This window comes from Falco cherrug, chromosome 8, assembly GCF_023634085.1.
Source record: "Falco cherrug isolate bFalChe1 chromosome 8, bFalChe1.pri, whole genome shotgun sequence".
NCBI classification, from domain to species: domain Eukaryota; kingdom Metazoa; phylum Chordata; class Aves; order Falconiformes; family Falconidae; genus Falco; species Falco cherrug.
The window spans coordinates 29,430,291-29,453,639 of record NC_073704.1 but is presented as its reverse complement, the minus strand read 5'-3'; the positions used below and the strand labels follow the sequence as shown (position 1 = coordinate 29,453,639).

At 34.9% G+C, this 23,349-nt stretch overlaps 1 protein-coding gene across 3 annotated transcripts in view; it reads right to left on the bottom strand.

The window, feature by feature from the left end:
• The window catches only part of PTPN4 (protein tyrosine phosphatase non-receptor type 4), a 118,328-nt gene that overhangs the window by 53,078 nt on the left and 41,901 nt on the right, over window positions 1-23,349 (bottom strand). For all 3 annotated transcript variants that reach the window (XR_008733530.1, XM_055718371.1, XM_055718372.1), the window contains 9 exons: window positions 21,016-21,170; window positions 14,721-14,828; window positions 11,866-11,908; window positions 11,690-11,768; window positions 7,675-7,719; window positions 7,384-7,436; window positions 5,040-5,160; window positions 3,849-3,936; window positions 2,596-2,684 (listed from right to left, as the gene is read on the bottom strand). Coding sequence is in view for 2 of the 3 variants with exons in the window: in XM_055718371.1 (XP_055574346.1) it covers window positions 2,596-2,684; window positions 3,849-3,936; window positions 5,040-5,160; window positions 7,384-7,436; window positions 7,675-7,719; window positions 11,690-11,768; window positions 11,866-11,908; window positions 14,721-14,828; window positions 21,016-21,153 (764 nt within the window). In the remaining variant the exon portion in view is untranslated. Of the gene's footprint in view, window positions 1-2,595; window positions 2,685-3,848; window positions 3,937-5,039; window positions 5,161-7,383; window positions 7,437-7,674; window positions 7,720-11,689; window positions 11,769-11,865; window positions 11,909-14,720; window positions 14,829-21,015; window positions 21,171-23,349 lie in introns of those variants that run through there.

The following is a 23,349-nucleotide window of genomic DNA, read 5'->3' as shown; positions in this document are numbered from 1 at the left end:
CCTGGATTCCCAGGTCTCTGTGCCTGGTAGCACGGTTTGAGGAAAAGAGGAATTACGCACAATACAGGAAGATCAGGTTAGGACACACTGGATAAAAGGCTGTTATCTTTGTTTTGCCTTATTCCTGCCTTGTCTCCTTCCTGTTTAATTTCTCCTCATGATCATAAAGTTCATAATACATAATTTAGATATAATACCAAATTAAGAAAGAGGGAGAGGACAGACATTTTACTTGATTCTTTTCTGAGCAACACAGTTAAACTTTTGTTTCTTCCCACATACATGCATGTCTATCCTCTTGTCTCCAAACTCAGTTCAAGAGTACCGACAAAGGGATATCTAAGCATTCACTATAGCTATAAAGGACTGGGAAGACATTACACAACTCCAGTTGCTCAGGAGCAAAAAGAAAAAGTGTCAGTACTGGTGTCACTGGAGCAGCTGCATGGCTATGGATAAAAACGAAAGGTAGCAGGTCTACTACTGAGCTATACTGTGAGAACTGAAATTTCAGATCCTTACTCATAGCAAAAGATAGCCTGTAATACGATGAAATGGGTGTGTGTGTCTTTTTTTGTTGTTGGTAAAGACTAATGTTGTTGGTACTATAGTCTTCACAGGAAGAAATTAATATCCCTGATGTCAGCTGATATGGTTGAATACAAAGAACTGTTTAGGTAATTACACACACAAAAACCACACTAAGAATTTAGATCAGCAACGCTGGCATGCAAACAATATGAAGCAGCGCTCACAGAAACCTCTAGTTTCCAGTAGGGACATGTAGCTTAATTATGACTTACATAGTACGTACTCAGTAATTTACCAGTGTGTTTTATAGAACCTATTTCTACTATTACTGTTTTCCAAAAAATAAGAGCAGTAAAAAGAGCCTGAATTAAAACCTTCCTGGTTATTACAGCATTGCATTTATAAAGCGGCCTTAACCCAGAAATGGCTCTAACACTTCAAAACTCTTAGCAGATGAAGGGCATCTCTTTTAGAACGTGTCATTAGTATAAAGGCAGGTCTGACTAACTAGTACAGTAGCTCCAGACTTACCATTGCAAGAGGCAGTTTTAATTTACCCAACTAACCATGGAGACTGAAAATTTACATGCTCCGTAATTGCCTCAGGCTTACTTTTCTTCAGCGCTTACAGGCAAAACGTTTACCACCATGTTCAATTGTATCTGGCTGTGAATAACACTTATGTCATAGCTTTGTTTTTTCTTTCTCTTGGCAAATCTACTAAACTTTGACCATTCACGTGGTTTCTCAATATGGTAAACCACAGAATACATAACCTCCTAAAACAAAACTTGAGACTAAGCTTAACACAGAAAACCAGAATGTCTCAGAAATTTAGTGGGCTGCAGGAAAGATCAAGATTGTGATTAACTCTTGCATCTCTCCAAAGGAACACACTAAGTGAACACAATCACTGATACACTAATGGATCTTACCCCATGCTAACAGAAAACAACAAAACCTCAAGGATTTCAACTGCCTGTATCAGTATGAGTTGAGAGAGAAGATTTTCCAGTTTCAATTGTGGTAATCAATTTAATCTGTTTATCTGAAGATGACAGACTAGCCAAGAACATTTTAGAAAAGTCCAGTACTGCATTACACAAGTAACAAATGAAAATGCAAAACTTCTTGTGATTTTTCTAGAGCAAACAGCTTTTGCGCCTGGTAAACTAATGTCGATTGTGATATTTTTATATGGCTGACCTCGCTCACTCAGAATGCTGTTGTAGCACACTCAATCACATGTAATAAGTAAGGCTGTCAAAGTGGATTCCAAGCAGGCAAAGGAAACCAAGGGAAGGTTACTTCTGAGGGAGCTTAAAAAAATCCAACCGCTAGGGAAGGTGGCATAACTTCTGTAGAGCACTACAGCAGTTATAGTGTAGAACAGGATTTCTTATAGATCTTTCCCCTTCTTGGATGAGTAAGAACTGGATCCCAACTTAAGAAGCAATAACTAGAGTAACGTATTTAATGAGGATAACTCCATGTTTACAAAACAGTTTAAAAACTATTTTAGTTAAGAAATTAATGACAGCATTTTCTGGAATAAATGTATTTTTTTAACCCTTATAATGAAAATGGTTATCTGTGGATGAAAAGATGACAATATCCTGAATGCTCCAGTTATCCTCAAGTGCCATACCTACATTAAATTTAACACACAGCGCAATTAAGTTATACGTCACAAAACAGATAAAAATATTAACCTGGAGAGTAATTGCTCTTAAGTTCAGTTGTCTATTTAGAAACTGTGAGCTAGACCACAACACTGGCCCTGCCTATATGGTTAATTAAACATAAAGTACACTTACAAACTCCTGAAGAAAAAAAATGCATTACAATTCATTACAGTTTGCATCTCAATCATTTAACAGCACAGCATGCAAAATAGGACAAAACCCCATCATAAAATTACCCATACCACAGCATAACATAAATAGTTTCAGATTGATACACTACAACTAAGTTGCAGTCTTTTGTAAAGCACGTGACATTGGCAGTGATAAAAACATGTTTTAAAAAACCCAACAAAACATTAGCTTAAACAGCTGTCCTTACCACTGAAAGGTGTTAATTCGTACTCTGTTCTTAAAAATTAGTATTCCACCTGACATCACTCCAATCATTATTTCATTGTTACTCTGATCCTTTAAAAGAAAATAGAAAATTACTTGAAGAACAATATAAATATCTTTGAAACCTCATATATATTCATTCTCATCTCTCTCTCTCTAAATACACAAATAACATAGTAAAACAGATCTCAATTAACATGGAAATAAATGTGTTTTAATAAGACAAGAATTAAATTATTCATTCTTATTTAAGACAAGCCCAAATATTTGCTCCAGGTTCTTTATAAGCTACCACAGAATTTTATTTCTTACGTTAAATTTTCTGTCTCCCACCAACTTTGAAGAAATATACAACACAGAGTATTCTAGCAGTGTATTACAAATGACAACACTAATAAACTGGCTTGATGTTTGCTACACTAGAAGCAACCAGCTACTTAAATTCCTAGGTGAGAGGAAATTGCAATCTCAGAGCACAGAGAGGAGGGATTGTAAAACAAAGAGTATTGTAAGCATATTTAAACAGCACATTTTTCTTGAAATGTCTTTGCACTCTAATCAAACACCTGGTATAGATCTCTTAATACATATGCAACAACAGCAGGACACAGAGAGCAGTGGGGTACACTTCAGATTCTATTGCAAGTTTCTCTAACTTTAAAGAATAGGACAAGAATATTTAAAAACTAGAGGTGTCTTAGTTACTACAAAAAATTGTATTTAGTGGCTTTGCAGAAATGGTAACACTGCACTGACCGGTTAGGATTGTTTGAGTCAAGACCTCGAACTACTTGCTTTACCAGATAAAACTGACACTATCAAATCATAGTACATTTTTCACCTTACGTTAACAATTCATATTATATGACAATGACTTATAATCTGGTTCTCATAGGAAGCAAATTAAATGCTTCTCAAAGCTGACAGATTCTTAAATATCAAAAGCACATTCAACAAGTAAATTTTTCTTACTCATCAGTAGCCAACTGAATTGCCATTCAGGCCAACAAGGCTTAACCTGAATAACGCACACAACTAAGGCCAAATTACAAAATTTTATGAAATAGTGGCTATTGAAATTGATAAATTACAGTTAGGCACCTAATGAGGTAATATTCCTTTTTAGTGTCTTGTAAGCAGCAGCCAGGAAGGCTCACTAAAAATAAATATTACTTTTTCCATGAATCTCAGAAGAATCCATTTTTCACATTACAACACACTTTCATCCAAGCTTACCCTTGCATAGTGCAATTCAACTCCATAAAGTTCTAAGGTACGTGCTGTATTGAGATAATTGAACTCTGCTTCTGCAGGAGACAACCCTCTGAAAGAAAGAAGCTATTTCAGAAACATTCTAAGATGAACCCCCACATCAGGCTCCCTAGTGAGCTCAAACAGAAAATCTGCATTTGTTTTACTACTTCTACCCCTACCCTGAAATCTGAATTTCCTTTCTCACCATAAATAGACTGTAACCCCAAAATTTTAACAGAAAAAAAACTCGTGCTTCCACATAGACGAAAGTCTTTACAAGAGTCTACAACACACCTTGCAAACACACATTTTATTTCTAGCACACTGTATTATTTAAATGTCTGTGGAGCTCTAGAGCCTGGAAATTACTTTTGCAGTCCTGTATTTTGTATTGATAACAGCACTTTCTCTCCAAGGCTCATGCTTAAAACTTAAATTAGCATCAACTCACTTTAATTTCTTTACCCTACCTAAGAGAATTTGCTAAGCCATTGGACTGAAATGTAATACAACATTCAGTAGTTTCTAAAGCCAACAACATGCCCCAATTCAGCAAATGTTTTTGTAAACATAGCTTACAAGTTAAATTTAACTGTATCAAAAAGCACTTAAGCTTTGAAATACCAAGAACCATCACTGAAAAAGTACCACAACATTACACACTGAAAAAAAAAATATTTTCCATTGCTTCATGGCCTTTTCCTCTTCAGTAAAAGGTCACAGACTTGCACACAGGAAAGAGCAGATACTGAAGAAAAGGACTTTGTTACTTTTAAAGTAACTCTTTGTTTTCTGGTAAGAGCCCCATGAAAACAAAGCCTTTATGCACAGAGCATTCTCAAACAGTGAAAAAAAATCTGAAATTATATCCTGCTAAGTTAATATGCTATGCAATACACACAAATACTGTTTTCAGTGTACCTTTAATACATTCATTTTTTCACTTATTTTCCCTGTCATTCTGTCATAGACAATCTATCTGTGCAGAGTATCAATGGTATTTCTTATACAGACAATCTACAAAAAAAATCACATTAAACATACTCTTAAAAAAAAGCAACAAAAAAAACCCCAACAGAAACCTTTAAGACAAAATACTCAATTTTTGTATAATAGCACAGCACCAGCAGTCAGGATTTGACAAAGTCAATATCTTCTGCTGTAAATCCTTACATGTGCTGCTGATGTAATTTTGCTATTTCTTTTTCAAAGTCTTGAGGCTGGCTAGGGATGAAAGAATAGTCTGAGAGGTAGCCTGGCAAGTTTTCTGAATGGTTGTAGTCTCCCAGCTCGGCTAAAATATTAAAAAGAGAGGTTATTGTTTATCACTGATGTAATTGGCATTGTGCAATGCCCCCAAATTCACAAGTTTCTGCTCCCACATACTTTAAGATCTACAGCAAACAAAAATAGAGAAGACATTTTAAAGTCCCCTTTTCCCTTTTGAATAAACAGTTACATTCTCAGTGAATACCATGGAGATAATTAAAAGACAGGTTTGAGTAGGTACTTATAAAGAAAATTTATGAAGTGTTTAATTTTTAATACACAAAGTAATTAATAAATGCTGTCATAATTGCTAGCACTAAATAATATACTTCAAGGTATTTGATTTTTTTCTTTATTTTACCTTTGCTTGCTTTCATGTGATTACACAATAAATATATTTGCAACTACAACTGCTATTTCTTCATTAAGATCTGCAAAAACCATGAACTCATTCTGTACCAAGACACATTCAGAAGCATTAGAAAAATATTTTTTTGTATGTTCAATTGTATGTATGGAAAAAAAGTATGCATACATACAGCTACATTGAAACTACTTTACCTGAAAATACTAAGAAGTGCATTTATATAATTTGCAACACTTTCTTAAAAACACATGAAATAAACCAAAGTCACATTTATCGTCAGAATAAGAACCATACAAACAACAACATTTGCTAAAAATACAGGCTTTGAGGCTTTGTGACTGTAATCCAAAAAAATTCAGCTTTAAATATCTGCAATCCATTTAACAGATCGACAGTGACGGACAAGTAACCTACATGTGAAAACTGGAAAGTTCACAGCAACACAGCATGATGTGGGGTCCTGGGCAGGCCTACCGACACTTTTACAGGGCACGGAGGAAATGACAAGAGGCATGAAGGCACTCACTGAGCAGGAGAATAAGCAAGTGAAAGGAAAGTAGGAAAGAAGTCTAGTGCACTTGCATCGCCAGAAACAGATGTTATTTTAAATTATTAAAAACTGGAAAATTGGACCAGGTTTCATAACAGAGTGCATGCCTTGTTAAAATCCACTACAGAGGATACAGGACTGTCCGAGATCTGTGTGTGCTGTTTACCTATATTTATAAAGAATCCCAAAAGCTAAAGCCAGGGACAGTTTAGTCATAGGCATGCACAGAAAATCATTAGACAGAAGTCTGCACACTGAAGAACCTGGGCAGCAGGATCTTATATATAAATGTAACTACAATGTACTGCAAGCCCCCACCACCTCTGTAATATTTGAAAAATAAACATATTGCATTCTTAAAAAGCCCAAAACGTTATGAACTTTTCACATTGCCTGCTTCATTATCAAATACTTCACCTCTTCCAAGGCAAACCCCTACAGCATGACAGCACCTGCAATACGTATCTGTTTTCAGGTAGCTGGAGTTTGGGAGATTTGTTTAAGAGAAAATGCTCCATTGATCGATCTGGAAAAAGGTGACCACTTACCAAATCTACGCATAAAACGTTACATTAAAATTACTATACCTTTTTCTCCCTGCAAAGATTAGCATGGGCATTATTTCTCTGATATGTATAAAGTAAACATAATACTAAATGGAGATATAAGTATCTTGAATAGTAGAAAAACACATGAATATAAATGGATATAGCTTATAAAACTGAATTTCTGACAATCACAAATTTCAGAAAGTGCTGAACAGTGAACAGTCTCTTGGTTGGTTGTTGTGGGTTGGTTTTTTTTCCACTGAACAACTGAAGTTTATGAAGGAAAATGGGGTGAGAGAAAGAGGACTAAATCTCAGTCTGCCAGACTTACCTACTCACTGGATGCCTTAAAATTGACAACACAGGTATTGAACTTTTTGGCCACACATGACCAGAATTCCCTTTTCCATATCTATTTGGAGGTTCACTGTATGGTATCTTAAATATATTTAATTGTCTAAAAAATGCTTTAGTAACATTCTCAAGAAAAAAACCAACCCCACACTTCAGAATACAGAGAAATACCAGAGGGGGTTTTTAACTTCATGGATTTAAAGAAGGAAAGCAGAGAGTGTTGCCGGTATTTTTTCCATATCTAATTCAGCAAAACATGCGGGGGGAGAAAACTCAACTGACCATACTTCCTTAATCATGAGAAAAGTAGCACCACATCCACAAACATCACAATACAATGCTATACAAACTACATTTTTTAGAAACTGAGCAATACTACTTTTTATGTATTTCAGTACTAACATGCACACGAACACTAACTATACTTACATTGAACAGCATAGGAAGCCAGAAGAGCAGCAGTATTATAAGGACAGGGCAATCTGTTTTGTTTTGATTTTAAAATGAGAAATAAAATTACACATTTAATATGAAAAATTGTTATTTTGAAATGCCTAATTTTTCATAGTCTGTAAACATATTGGACAGATAATAATTATACACATTTCTACTTGCATAAACAGTAATTTAAGTGTATTTTTATTTTTGCAGGTAAAATCCCTCACCATTAACTTTTTCTCAAAGCTGCATTTAATGTTTAACACAACAAAAATGTCTTACCTTCCAGTAAGAATGTCCTGTTTAATTTGCAAAAAATACTGGTACCTTATTTAAAGAAACAAACAAAAAACAGTATAATTAAAAAACAAAGTTATTTAATAATTTTTCGTCAACTTAATGCATCTTGCTTTCAGTTAGTGCAAAACTAGAACTTTACATTTTGCATGCTCTTTCTTAAACTCCTATGGGAAAGAAATTAAATTGTGATTAGTAAAATAATACAACTTTGTAAATGAAACTTGTTACAGGCTATGAAGTTATACATTATATTTCACTGAAAGGCTGCAAATTTCACATTCTACCTGCTTTATTTTCCAGTATTTATGTGGAACTTAAAACTTTTAAAAAAGTAAAAAAAATAAAGTGTCTTCGTGATGAATGAGTGGGAACAACAGTATAATTCCATATGGCAACCAGAAGTTGTTTGCATTTGTGTATGGAGATACCTTAGTAAGAATAATTTGTACTCCAGATAGATAGTACAAATTTATCTTCATTGAGTATTTCATATTACTTTTTTTTCATTTAAATGAAAATAATTACTCCTAGTATTTTGGAGTTACATTCCTAAAGAAAAGTTGTGGATTCTATCATGTCAAATGCCTTCCAATTGACTTCCCTTGAACTTCTGAAGTTTTCATTAATTATGATGTGAGAAAAGCTTGTTTTAGAAATTCATCTAGTCTTCCCATGCTCACTTTTTCAAGTCAGGATGGAGATGGAAACAGCAAAAGGAACAGATGAACACTTTAAAACAAGAACTATCTCCCACCAAACAGTGACAGCAGAAGCACTACGACTTAAAACCCCCACCAAACCTGAAACTGCAAACAGATTTCCCTCTAAACTACTTCCTTTGTTCCTCTGACAAAAACCAAATATGTTAACTTCTCTGAATGAATCTTTTGTTCATTCAGTTTAGTTCCTTCATATTTCACTAAAAGGTTTTAGACAATTTCAAAGTATAAATGTTTATATCAAGTGGCAAATCACACCTGTTATAAACCTCCACTGACACAGCGACTGAAGCGAGGTAACCAACAAGACTTACTGAGATGGCAGGATGTTAGCACAAGCTTAAACTTTCAGCAAAAACCCCAAGCATAAAAGTAGCTGTAGAAGTCGGGCTCTAACGCCTTATTATTTAAAAAGAAGTTTCAATGAGTGGAAAATTTAAACAGCATTCCTGCTTTCTTATAAATTTATTCTGTTGGGACCTCCTATATCATCATTATTATTATTATAAAAATTATCTGGTTTCCTTAAAAAGTGAGTCAGCCATACCCATTCATCATAAACATTCATCAAAATTGCTGATCAAACCCACCTAGTTCAAGTTTGACTGAAACTAAACATTAAGTAATTCCCAATATTAACTTGCACTTAAAAATTAAAACCAAAATATACCTCTTTATACCATATAACGGTATATAAAATATACCATCATGTGACTTCTTAGAATTGTGTAGTCTTCAGAAAGTGGATTAACTACCAGTTCAAAGACTTCCACAAACATTTACAAATACACACACAGAAATCCAGTCATTTACAAGCTAAACATAGCAGAAAGGTAAAATGTTCCATGTCTGAGAGAAAACAAGGGAAAACAGTTGCAAACAGACATAGATGTTAGCCCATGTGCTCAACTCCTACAAACCCATCCAGAGGTTCTTTAACTGACCAGAATGTCAAGAAGCTTAGATTAAGGTATGAACTTCAAGAAGTTCGAACTGTGATATTAGTCAGGCTTTAGAGGCCTCAAGATACTTTTTCGTTTTCCACCTTAAAATGCATATTGAAACAAAAAAAGAAGACAGATAAAGCAAAATTTCTTTACCTGTTAAAAATAAGCAATAAATGACAAGTGAAATTTATATATTATAAGAATATGCTTCACATGCTTAGCTTGAGCATCTCTTCACAGCTACACTGAACAAATAATTTTTTCCGATTTTTCCTGTTAACATTTATGGCTGCAAAAATGTAGGACAAAAAAGTTCTATATGTGCAGCTCCTCTTTCATTTTATTTTACTTTTTTTAGTGCAATGCTTTATTAGAAACATTCCATGGTACTTAACAGACCTCATGAGTAAGGAGCACCAAGCACAGTTCATTTTCTGTCCCCTGTTTTCAGCAGCAAAGTTAATGGCTTGTTAGCTAACCACCCCAGTTTGAACACCGAAGCCTCGCATGTTATTGACCAAAACGGGAAATCCATAGAAGCTTTAGCCATGTAGATCTCGAAAAGCCTGCACAACAAACTCAGCTAAAACAATGAAGGTGGCATTGCATTACAATGTTTTCATCTTCCTCATGTAGATATATCTAGAGAAGACAGAATTATTGCTAACTGGAGTCAACGTTAATAAGCAAGTCTTTCTGCCATGAGCAGAACTAATGAAGCCTCATTTCCTACCAAGTTCCTAACGCTAAACACTCCAACACCAGGTGAGCTCCCGCTGACCTTGCCTGACCTACAGCACTCATGACCTGCCTCCCTCACACAAATTTGCAGAGGCCTAATAAGACACGAGCTTGCACTGACCCCTTCCCTGACCTCTGGGAGCTTAACGTTCATACTGCCTCTCATGCAGAGTCATGCCTCTGTTTTCATGAAATTTATAAAAACTAAGCATCTTTGATAAGTCTCGTCTTGAGCTGGAATTGTCTGACGTTTGTCCTTATTTAATTTTATTTTATTTTTAAGGGGGGGGGAATACTGATTACATGAAAGGACCCCCTATTTTTAACAAGGCATCCTAACTTCACTCCAAAAACCCCCACGGATAATAACTCTTTCTTTATAGTAATTCCAAATACAAACAAGTTCTAAGGGGCAATTAGGCCTATTAGCAAAAAAGGCAGAGCTGACCTAAATACAGCAATCATTTCTCATCTAAAAGGATACTGTATTTATCGTTTTGTATTTACAGCATAACATTTAAACAGTTCTTTCTTTTCTTAACTGTTTACTTCATATTGATCAACATTTGTTGTTTGGTGGGAGGTTTTTTGCATCTTCTTAGGAATATTACATATTATCCCCTTTAATTCAAATAACACATTTTTCATTATTTTGACATAGTAAATTGCCAAATTTTCCTAGAATAAATATTTCAATACAATAAAGCCCGATCCAAGATCTCTAGGACTCACTTAGTAGTAAATTCTGTTTGCATAGATGTGTGTAAAATTTTGTCCAAAATATGACAAATCAAAAGAAATTATAAACAAACGTGAAGTCTAATTTTCACAGTTTCAGTACTTATGTTTCTAAAGCTATCTTTAATAATTTATGTACTGTTCTCTGAACGGGGCTGACCTGTTTTCAGAATGGCTGACATCCAAAAATTCCAATCTGTCAAATCGTGCCACTTATGTAGAGGACCAGAACTAATTAAGAATACTGAAAATTTGAGGCATTTCTTCAGGGACTAATTGCAACTCACAAGCCTCCCATCTTGATTCACACTGAGCATTTTCTTCAACAGACTTCAACACATTGCTATCAAAATAAGCTTACATGCTTCAAGCTAGGACTACAATCAGACAAACAGATTAATTTTATTAGTGCCAAGCAGAAAATGGGGGGAGGGATGTCACAAAAAAAAAAATAATGCAGAAAGCTCAGGTATTTTTTAATCACAAAGGAGAACACAAGTAAGGATAAAATTAAATTTGTACTCATTGGTGAATAGTGGGGTTAAGTTTTTCCTCTCTTCTCTATTTTCCCTTTTCTGTTTCTACTTGGTAGTATTTTCTTCATGTAGTTACTTCACTTTGCATATAAATTTGTAAATTTATTCACAGAAGATTTTTGTTATATTGATTTGATGCAACTGCATAGTTCATATCTGTAATTATTAGGCGAAAATTAGAAGCTTGCAGATACGATACAAAAATGACTTAAAAGAAAATTTCCATGTTATACCTTTAAAAAATTAATAACCACTTTCCCCTTAAACATAAGCCTTCTAGAAAAAAATGTTTTACTGATAAAGTAACTAGACCTACCTTGTATATTCTTCTTGGAGCTTGTTTGGGTCACTTACAAAAAACTTAACTCTGAAGTTCAAACTGTGAGGAGATCCTCCTACAGGCAAGAAAAGTTATTTCTAATTAATCAGGGTACCCTGGAAAACCAGCATAATAATGACATATGACTTGACCAAATACATACATGTACTCACTTTTTAATTGTTTCCTGATAGGTTTGTTTGGATCCAGCCACCTCTGGAAAGACAGAAATTGTAACACCAACTTTAAAGAAATGAAAAAGTACAAATTATAGCTTTACACGTCAAGAAACTGCTGCTTTTCTATTACTTTTTACTTGGTCTTTTACAAAAAAAGTCTGACTGGCATACAAAGTCTTGTTACTGATTCTGGAAAGACACCAACATTATCATCATCAGTTGCTACTTTTTCTTTCCCTGAGATTAACCTCTGTTGTCCAGGTATCTGTCTCTTACAGTGCTAATTCAACTATGACTTGGTTCTATGATTATCACATGAGCCTCAGAGAGGTTAGACATCAATTATGGTGTGTACTAGCATAGCTCAAAACCAGAAGAGTCACTTTTTTCTGAACCATATTTAACAGGCAATATCCATGCTTTCAAGTGATATCATAGGATCCAAATACAAAAGGTGATTTTTCTCTCTGGGAAACCACAGAAGGTTAAACCACTTCATATTGTAAAGAAGCTGGAATTGACAGGATTTAGGCAAAAGTACCAGAATTGTATGAATCAAGGTGCTGCCAGCAAGACACTTATACCCCAGTAAGTCTGAGAGGCAGGTAGATTTGGGGATCCATGAAGTTTGTACGCCAGTTCCTCAGAGCGCTATTTCTCTCTACTCCCTTCTCTCCCAGCAATGATTCTTCCCTCACTCCCTCCTGCCCAGGGTATTCTAGCACCCACAGTGACAGTATTTGCTGCACTCTCACTCCCGCTACACACCAATACCCCCTTCTCAGCACTGCTCCAGGCACCCACAGCCCAACAAATACACCATGCCAGCTGTACACAGCATCTGCTTTCTTGCATTGACTTTTACTGTGACATTAACACTATACAAAAACATAGAGATTGTGCAGTTTACAAAATCCACGTTCCGGCACAGTGGTAGAGGTTTTACACTCAATTAGCAGAATCCCCTTTTTCCCCTCACCTTTATCTTCCGCCATATTGAATATATCTTAATAATAGTCCGCTGTGTTATTTCACAAGTAACTATAATATCTGTCAATCCAGTCTGGTTTCTTTGCCCAAACAAATGGAGTGTAAAAGTAAACTGATATCAAAAACTGCAATTAGCCAAACCCACAAATTCTTCAAGCTTGCACGTCCAATATTGGTAACATTTCTATTTAGCTCCGACACATTGTTTTCATAGCAACTGGATATGTACTGAAAAGCCATAATATTTAGAAGGCAAAGAATACTAAACCTTTAAAGCATGTGCTTATATCCAATAGCTGTGAAGTCATTCTTCTTTTGGACTAACTCTTAACCAGATCCTTCTATTACAGTGTTGTGTTTAGCTGTTTCCAGGTAGATAAACTAAAAAAAACCTTAGAAGTCTAAGCTTTGGAAAGCCAGATACAAGAATGAGAAACACTACAAATTTCTGAATGCTGAGTAAAATATTGGGTGATATTCAATTAAATACTACTTAAAGCCGAAAAATTCAGCCTTTCCTATAGCATGCCTGTATCTTTTCAGCTGAAAACAAAGTTTAGACTAAAAAGATTAAAGGAGACCGGCTTGTCAATGCCTTAATAGAACTATCCACAAAGTTACAAAAAATATTTGTTAATATCTACAACTGTGCTATACAGCTTTATTTGTATTAATAATCTTAATGTTAACAGAATTTAGAAAAATAATCTGATTAGGAATTATTTGCTTTAGAGAATAAAGAAATGCAGGAGTAGTTCACTATTCAGGCAAAAGAAAAATCATGGCTGTGACTTTTTTCTTCCTGTTCTACATTTTAAAAGATGTTAGAAAACAAGTAAACATACCCCCACCACACCATCCCCCCAACCCTCTGGTAAGATAAAAAAGTATTCCTTCTATTTAGAACAGTTACTTTTGATGATAAAACAACAGTAGGTGAAATCTGCACTTACAAAAGGAAGTTGCAATGTCTTCTGAAATTCACCTTAGTTACTGAATAACACTTTACAGTGTCACTTATTTCTATAGATCACATTCTGCACATTTTGTGAACCAAAATTACTTTTGACACACGAGTTGAGAGATAAATTTAGACCCCATCACTGTGACGTGCATATAATGGGAATTAGGTAAAGAACTGTATAAGCTATAGCAGTTAAACTGCACTTTAAAACAAGTATTGAATATTTGATATCTATAAAAGAAAGTATTCAAGAAGCATTCTTCAAGCAATCATGACCTCAGCAGTATAGGTTTAACTATTACACTGAATATTACAGCTGGATCCAGTAGTTTCTGCTGGTGATTTACAAAGTTTCAGTCCTATGGAATTTCCTTTCAATTAAAGCCCATGAACTATTATTATAAACACCCAAGTTCAAAGGAGTCCCTTCCTTCTGCTAAAGTGATGAGCTGACAGCCCTTGACACATAGTGGTCTATACAAAGCACTGTTAAAAGACCTACCACGTATCTGGGCTAGAAACAAAAACACTGTGCAGGACAATCTAAAAACCCCTCATGTTTTGGTAAGTTCTAATGAAAATAAATGAATAAATAAAAAGGAGTTACTAATTCCTATCCCAACCTACAATGATCATGCAGTCTAGTAAATTGATAAAACAAAACAAGCAATATCCTAAGCACAGATCTGAACATTCTACTCCAAACTTTTAACTATTAACATTTAGTTTTATCATAAATAAAAGGTGATACTGACCCACTCAAATGATACATTTAGAGAAGATGGCACAATATTGCAATGTCTTCTATTTACTTCTCTTTACAGTGACACAGAGCACAGTGATGAACATGATTATGATTTACAAAACCTTATTTATAAAACAAGAGTCAACTTACAGGATTATCAGTGGATTCATCAGCCAACTGTAAACCAAAGTAATCTCTCTCTGTCAAATCGAGATGCTTGAAGACTACATCCAATAGAACTTGTCCCTGATCATGTTTCTGCAGAGAACAAATAAATGTATTTTTTTTTAAATGAACAAGTATGTAATTGGACAGAGAGACATCAGGCAGACAGAGCACATACACATTCTTCCAGATGTGCTCTAGCAGCCTAAATTTTAAATATAACAATGTGTATCCCAGGAACACTATTTTTAAATTAACTTCACCTCTCTTTTTGAAACACATATAACAAAATAATTTTTCCTCTTTATCATCTTCTGACAGTAAAAATTTCTTACTTCTCAGCTAGCTACATTACTGTGGAAAGCCATTCATTAGCCAAATTTGCTATTTAAAAGGAGCACTGAAAAAAAAGGGAGAGGCTAGGATTTGATAAAAAAAAAAAATTGTAGTCTTGTTTGGGTCACTGAATTTAAAAGTACAGGTCTGTACAAGTTATTCTTACTTATTCTATCTGAAAACTGTTTCTGAATCTAAATGAACCAGCATACTGAAAACGTTTCCAAAGTCAAATGGCATAGACAGCTGAAGCAGCCAAGTATCTGAGAACTGTCACTTGAATGCATTCTCCCAAAGATACTACTTCACTCCTCTGAGTAACAGTAACGTTGCTTTTTCAGTGACAAGTGAACAAACTTGGTTTCTACTATATGGACAATTTTTACCCTCAAAATGATATAAAAAGAATCTGTTGTTGGTACCTACGAATTTTTTTCCCTAACCTAAACATACTGCCAACACAGTAATTGAAACGTGGAATGTGCCATTATGACAGGACTCAATGTGTTTGGTGAAAACTGAAGGGAGTTTCCCAAATAGCTTAGTGTCATAGCTTTCTGAATTACAAAAGATGAGGAAAAATTCTGCAAGAACAATTGTCAAACAAACAAACAAAAAAAAAAAGATGAGAGAGATGATTGATACATTTTCCACCCAGATCTTCTATTTCTCTGACACCAAGCAAGCTTCTAATAATCTTCTAGGTGCCATGTATTATTGATTCTACAGTGGATTTGATACATCTTGCCTTGTTTACTGCAGGCAGTAAGATATTTTAAAAGTTTTAAAACAAAAACACTGCCATTCTGCTCCCAAATGACCTCACTTCTCATAGAGATTATACAACAGTTTACTTTTACAGTCTTTAAAACAGATGTAACTAAAAGGTCAAAGGACAGTTGCAAAATTTTTTTCATATTCATATATGAAAAAAAATCAACATAACACATTCAGACGTTTGTTAACATCTAAGAGTATCCTATCAAAACTCTTTTTTTGTTCAGCTAAAATTAACTGAAGTAAACCAACAAATCCATTTATTGGGGGCTAAAAACTCCAAGAATCTGGTAATTTATTTCATAATAAAATTATAAAATAGTTATCAACAAATTATGTTTGAAAAGATCCCAGCAGGACCATCATAACCATAGCTCTGGGTATTTAAGGTGAAATTGCCTAAGGCATATATTTCAGGTCCCATATAAATTTGGATCAAAGTGATCTAAGAATTACTTCCTTTACTTTGAAAGAAGATCCTATTTTTTGTAAAAAATCATACCAAGAAAATTTCTTGATGTTTAATGAAATCAACAGCCAGTAGGAACACCATTGCTGAAAAGTTCACTATTGAAAAATTTATTTTCCAATAAGTAGAAGGAAACAAAGAAAAAAACCAGATGTTAATATAATACACAACAGTATGAATGCATAAGGCAATAGTCAATTTCATCTTTACTAAATCAGGAGTTTCTAATGTATTTTGAAATAAACCAGTAATCAGTATAGGTTTTTTCAGCAATAAAACTAATTTTAAAATTACACAGCAACACTAATTGCTTCTTGGCATTTTTGCCCACATAGATTTAAATCAAAACTCAAACTAAGAACTTATGACAGTAACTATCAGAAAACGGGAGACATTTGGAACCCAAGGTTAGGCTTACTTTTACCGCAGCTGGCATGCTACTTCTTCAAATAACATGAAAATACCAGTTCTGTAGCTTTTTTCCAATCTAAACCTGAGAATTTATACTGTTTCTTAAACACGTCAATAAATGTTCCCTAATGAAAAGGCTTAGAACTTGCAGATCAGTTTGAATTTAGTAACACGGAATGTCATTTCACGACCACAAGGAAGGTATTTCTCCTGCAACAGAGCAGCAAATTTGGTAAGAGAAGACTAGTTTCAACATGAAGCATTTGTTTTGATCACAATGTTTTACTCTCAGTGCAAAATAAAGATAAGCATCTAGTAAAACCAGACCTCAGTTTAACCCATCTCTGATATTTATATAATGATGTTGCAGCTTGCCAGAGCAGGTGAAGGTCACAATCCTGCTTGTTGTGAAAGGTCCAAAATACTTGTAATGCTATCATAACCATTGAATACCTGCTATAAAGTACAAAGTATGATAAAAAGCTTCTAGTTTAGCCTTTTTTTTTAATAGAAAAGCAAAACCAATATATGTGGATTAGCATTAAAAGAAACTTGCTTTATTCCAACAAAATTAAACATTAATATTTCCTCTTAAAACAGGGAATAATGCAAAAATATATGACAAAAGGGAAACCACCCAAGATAAAACTGCAGTAGTTAGATACAAAACATAACAACATTTTTTCTGAATTGGAATATTATAATGTTATCCATACTTCTTATCAGTCATTGATGGGGGCAAAATGTCTGACAAATCTTGGCCTTTCAGAACAAATTTGACATCAACATTAGACATTCAATATATTAACTGCACTTTATGAAGTATCTGTCATCTAGTCGCTAACATCCAGCGCCACGAGATATATACACACCAATGCCTAATCACAAAATGCTTGTTGGCTGTTTACAAACACCCATATTTAAAAATTTAGGAAAACATCTGCAATTACATAGGTTTAATGCCTGCTTACCAACTACCACATCCTTTCAATTTACATTACTGACATTCTGGGTTTGTTGCTAGCCTACAGAACTGGTCGTGTCTACAGCAAACATCAGGACGTGCTGCTGCCATGTCAGTCCAAACAAATTTGGACTTCTGATGACAGAGGAATGGGATGACAGGTCCTGGGCTTTCCTGGAGGAGATCAGACTGCTCTGCTGCTCACAGGTCTGTGGGAGGCTGAGCTGCTCATTCACTAGTGAAAACGCTGGAACCTCTCCTCCTGCAGTTCACTGCAATACTTGTGCTGCAACTCAAGCGAGTGCATCCCCAAACAGCCAGCACTGCACTACTGTCTCCTTTCATTCTACAGCTTACCTTAGCTTTGCAAAAAGTTAACTTGTTTTAAAAAAAGTTTCCAAGCAGGCTATTTATTTTTTTGGTCAAAGAAAAAATGGAAGCAAGTAATGCTGAAAACTAAATTACTGAAAATTTTCATTTCTAAAACTACAGAGGTGTTGACCTTTTTTTGTTTGTTTGTTTGTTTTGGGTTATTCTACAGATTTTTACATTTTACTTCAACTAGAATGTACATTCATTAAGTTTGAGGATAAGTCTGAGATGATAAAGGCTCTGAATTGAAACATTTGTCCATGACCACTAACCCACTAGGTCTTGCTCACAGAACAACTTATTCCATCTACCTTGACTTACTTGGCTTTCCCTCAAGTTTAGTGTGATCTCCCTATCCATGAGCTGACTTTAAGGGAACACAATTAAGCCAGCCTGCACGGAAAAGATACTATTTGAAGTATTGAAACAATTAATTAAAACTAATTAAAGCAATCTGATCTTGAATAAGCAGGTTTACAGTAAGGTAAATCATCCTGATCACGGTATTAAGTCAGCCTCAGTTCTTCCAGCTATGTGTTTATCAAGTATGCTTTTCAGGGTCGAAGTAGGAGTTCATTTGGTAAGCAGTGTGTTTTATAGAAAAGATTTCTACTCTCCAAACATATGCACAGGTTAGTTGCAACTGATTCTTCTGCCTGTTACCAAAATAACCTTTGTCTGGCTACAGTCCACAGGGATTATTTTATTTGATTTGTTACGCTCTATACAAGGTAAGGCTTAGCACAAGAATGCCTATTTTGCAGATCAATGGAAAACGCTGATTGAAATGTGAACTTAAAACATGCCACAAATTATCAAGAGGCATTGTCTGTGATCAGTACTTTGCTGTTGGAGGAGAAATAGTATTTGAGTACATTTTTATTAATACAGCACTACATACTCCAGATGATTAAGCTTTACAGTCATTAGCATACAGAACACCTATAGCAATCACCAGGAGGAAAAAACCCTTGCTAATTTATTTGATGTTATCTTTGTTCTTCCTATTTTGAAAACAATTCCATAAATATTTATTGCCATGTATTCTGTCAACCACAATAAAGTAAAACACAGCTATAAACCCTGAAGACCTGTATACTATGTAACTTAGTATACAATTGTCATGATTCAATACTTTATTACTCCCTATTTTTGAAAAAAGAAAAAAAAAAAAAAAGATTAAGGCTAAAACCCAAGATAAAAATGCTGAGCACCAAGGAACTTTTTATTCCCTAAACTCAGTTTTAATAGACAAACTTGCAGGCTGATCTGTATAAGCAGTAAAGCGTGATCCATGCAACTAAAATATTTAGTACACTAGGGAGGTGGCAAGAACCTATTACATATTTTTTTTCTTGGGAGAGACAGAATAGACATTTGAAGATTTATAACTGGTGATTCTACTCTAGACAGGCACTAGCATTCACTAACAACATACAGCTTTTGAACACCTAGATCAAAAAGCAGCATAATCTCCCATACCTATTGTACAATAATTATTCCTTATTTTAGCCAACTCTTGAAAGAAAATCTTGGAAGATAAGATACTTCAATGGAAAAACTCATGAACTTGAAAGCAAAGTACACAACATTTACAATTTCTCACGCACTTTTAATGCTCTGTCTCCAACTACATTCTGCACATACTGATTTTTGGCAGGCAGTTTAGATTAGGTAACTGTTAGCAAGAGAGAGATACAGAAGAACAGTGGAATACTGTAAACAAAAAGGGAAAAGGTATAGAGTAGAAATTATCCCATAAAGAAAGTGAAGCTTGTTGTTGATAGTTTTTATATACATAATTTTTTAATAAAGGTCATCCCTCACCCAGTTCCATCTTCCAAAATTCCCACCCTTAGCTAACTCAGAAGCCTCAAAAGTTAAAATAGCTCCTGAACGGACTACAAAAATGCCTTAAGAGAACATCCTAAAACCTTCTATCTTGATTGAAATATCTAAAACGAATAACCAAGTCTACCTCTAAACCTTAAGCAGCTCAACACTGGATCCTAGCAAGTTTTTGCTTAGATAACACAAATTTCACTCCTTAAGACAGCTGCAGGCTGCACCACCTGACTAGAGAACAGAGAAATGCAATCATTCTCACAGATCTTCCCTACAACATCCAAATGTATCAATAGCCTCAACTGAACGCTGTATATTGGAATTCAATATAATTACTGTCGCTTTTTTTCCTCAAGAAGTTGAAAGAAATTGTTGCACTTGTGTCAACATAGGCACAAAGTCATGAACATATTCATTTTAACTCCTTATCTAGGATTACAGATTAGAACATCTGATGAATAACCTATTTTAAATTCCAGGCTCATATGTAAAAGTTATTCACTTTTCCCAGTAACAGTCCTGAGCATTCAGCAACCAGCTTCCTGTTTTCTTTCCTGCCATCCTCATTAGTGCATTAGAAAGCGGTGAGTTTAAGCAAGGGAAATCATAGAACAAGAATATAATCTGAGAAAAGCAAAAAGCAAAGAGATACTTTAAGATTACAGCTGTAACCAAATATAACCATATATATGATTGAACATAGTTAGCTACGCAGCCATCAGAAGAGTTAACGTTACACCTTACACACGCTCAAAAGGCAAAAACCAGAATGGAGCAAAACAAAAGCTTGTTTCTCGTTGAATTCAGTGGCAAAACTGCTCTCCATTTCCTCTATACAAGTTTAGTCCATTAAGAGAATTACTAGAAATAAGTTATGCTTTGTATATTCAATTTTGAAATGAAGATGTGTTAGTACTATAGAGCATGCCAGAACGACTAAGTTCACAGTGACTTAGTATGTAACATGTACAAGCACGCCTGCCTGAACATAACTTCCCCTTCTGTTCTGTACTTAACACTATTTTGAAAGTCAAACTCTAGACATACAAATCAAGCAAAGGAAAGCAAGCTCAGAGAAATCGGTTTGCAATAAGCAAAGTACTTACATTAACTCTGAAAGCTTGTACAGTGTTATCCAGGAGAAGAATGTTGCAGACCACCTCTGTATGCTGCCTGTCTCGTGCCAGCTCAGATGCTCGTACATTGTAGGTTCTGCCAGCAGGCAATCGGAAACGTGCGGTCATTACTGTCCACACAGGGTCTTTAGGCAAAACAAATATCAAATGAAAAGAGATCAAAAAATGCAAATGCAAAATGTCACACTTACAAGTAAGGTCAACACACAGCAAGTTAATTGTTAAAAAACCATTACAGACAAAACAAAAATGAGTACCAAATTCATGGTACCCAATAACAATACTAGATCTTGCAGATTACAACACAACCTTATTCCAAAATACTCGGTCCTTTCCTTTCTGCCCATTTTCCACTCTCTCCCTGTTTTACGGTTTCTTTGTGAATTTGGTTGCGGGGGGGTTTGTTAGGTTGGTTGGGTTGGTTTTAGTGTTTTTTTAAAAGATTCAGAACAGCATTTGCGCTTCAAAAAGCATTGTAATTGCTAGGCATCATGGCTATTAGGCTCCCAATATTAGAGACAATTAAGTAATTAATTTCAGTGCAAAACAGCAAAAAAAAAAAGCTTACACCAAAAATCTTTATAGAAAAAAAGCATGAAGAAAACAGCAAATACACAAAGATATCGATGTATTACTCTGTATAGCTTATGCATTTACTATATAATCATTAGATATGAGAATACACAGCAATAACAAAAAGATTAGTATTAGGGGGGCATTTGGTTGGGGTTTTTTTTGATTGCAACATGAATAGATAAAGGTTTGTCAAACTACTGAATCTTCCAATTAGGTCAATTTGATTGTATTTACATATCTAGTTTGGAAGCACAAGCAACTCCTATTCTCCAAATAAGGCACCACGACCAACACGTCTACACCGTGTGCCAAGTGCTGATACATGAAACGCAAAAATTGAAATGTGACTTTCACTTTTCAAAACTAAGATTCTAATTATTATGCAAGCACAGGCCAGCAAACTACTTATGTGTACACCTGATGCTATTAGCTCTATCCAATGATACTAGTTACTTTAAGTACCTCACAGGATCAGGGCCTGTGATTCACTTAATTACACACTAGCCAAACTATTTCTACATCCTTTGACAAGGGCGTAAGCAAACAAAAAGTTTCATAACTTAAGTAGAAAATATATTGAGATAGAAAATTAAGATACCTTAAAGAGTAGTAAAAGAAAACAGGTATTCTCAAAACTGAATACAAAATGATTGGTTTTCCTTATTCTGTGAAAAATTATGAAGACTTCAAAAACATTCACACATTTCCCTCTTAGTCTGGGAGGTGGGTGTGTATCATGATAAAAGAAAAAAAAAAGGAGAATTTAGCAGAGGACAGCAAACATCCCAACAGTGATTAGAGAGCTTGCCCGGACTGTAAGAAATATCTGTGCTCCAATATACAAAACCGAACAGGGTTAAAAAGTAGATCAGTCCCCTGCTAGTTGATAGCTTAGATGTGGGCAAGTGGAAGACCAAGATACAAGCCTCCTGTATCAGGAAGGGTTGAGGCTTTGCAGTTTAACCTTCTTCCCACTGCCTGCAGCCAACCTTCTGAGTGACTGCCCTAAAAATCCCTGACATATTTTGCTTTTCTAAAGCACATCTTCAGCTCTTTCAGCATGACCACACATCTCAGACTAAAAAAAAAAACCAACGAGGTATATCTTTTATAATAAGCCACACTTGCAAAATGTTTCAGTTTTGACTTAACCAGCATTTTTAGAGCAAAATGTACTTGTTTCCTTACCAAACGGCGTTTTTTTTTTTTTTTTTTTTTTTTTTTTTTTTTTTGCTACTCAGTCACCCTGGCTTCAGAACTGCAATGCTGTATTCATGCAGAATTACAGCAAGTTTATTTTTATTTTGCTAAACTGATATGACAAACTGAGAAAAGCTAAAGATACCAGATAAACCCACCAGATGCTGGCTAAACTTATTACTTTCTTTTAATGATAAAACAATCAAAAATTGTGTCACAAGCATTAAAACTCAAAAGTAAAGCCTAACAAGAAAGTACATGTCTGACAACTCCTCATGAAGAGGCTGCTTCTGCTATGCCTAATACCAGTCTCAAGAATAAAAGGCAGAAAACATTTAACAGAGAAGAAAAAGGAACTGAACATCCATATCAGCGATCTGCGACAACAGCTTAACATTTCACAAACAATATTTTGTCACATAGACACAATCTAAAAGTCAATTATCTTACTAGCCATAATGGTGTAAAAATCACCATTTTTATCAGTGCAGCTACACAATCAGTAACTACAGGCAAGACTTTAGAGTG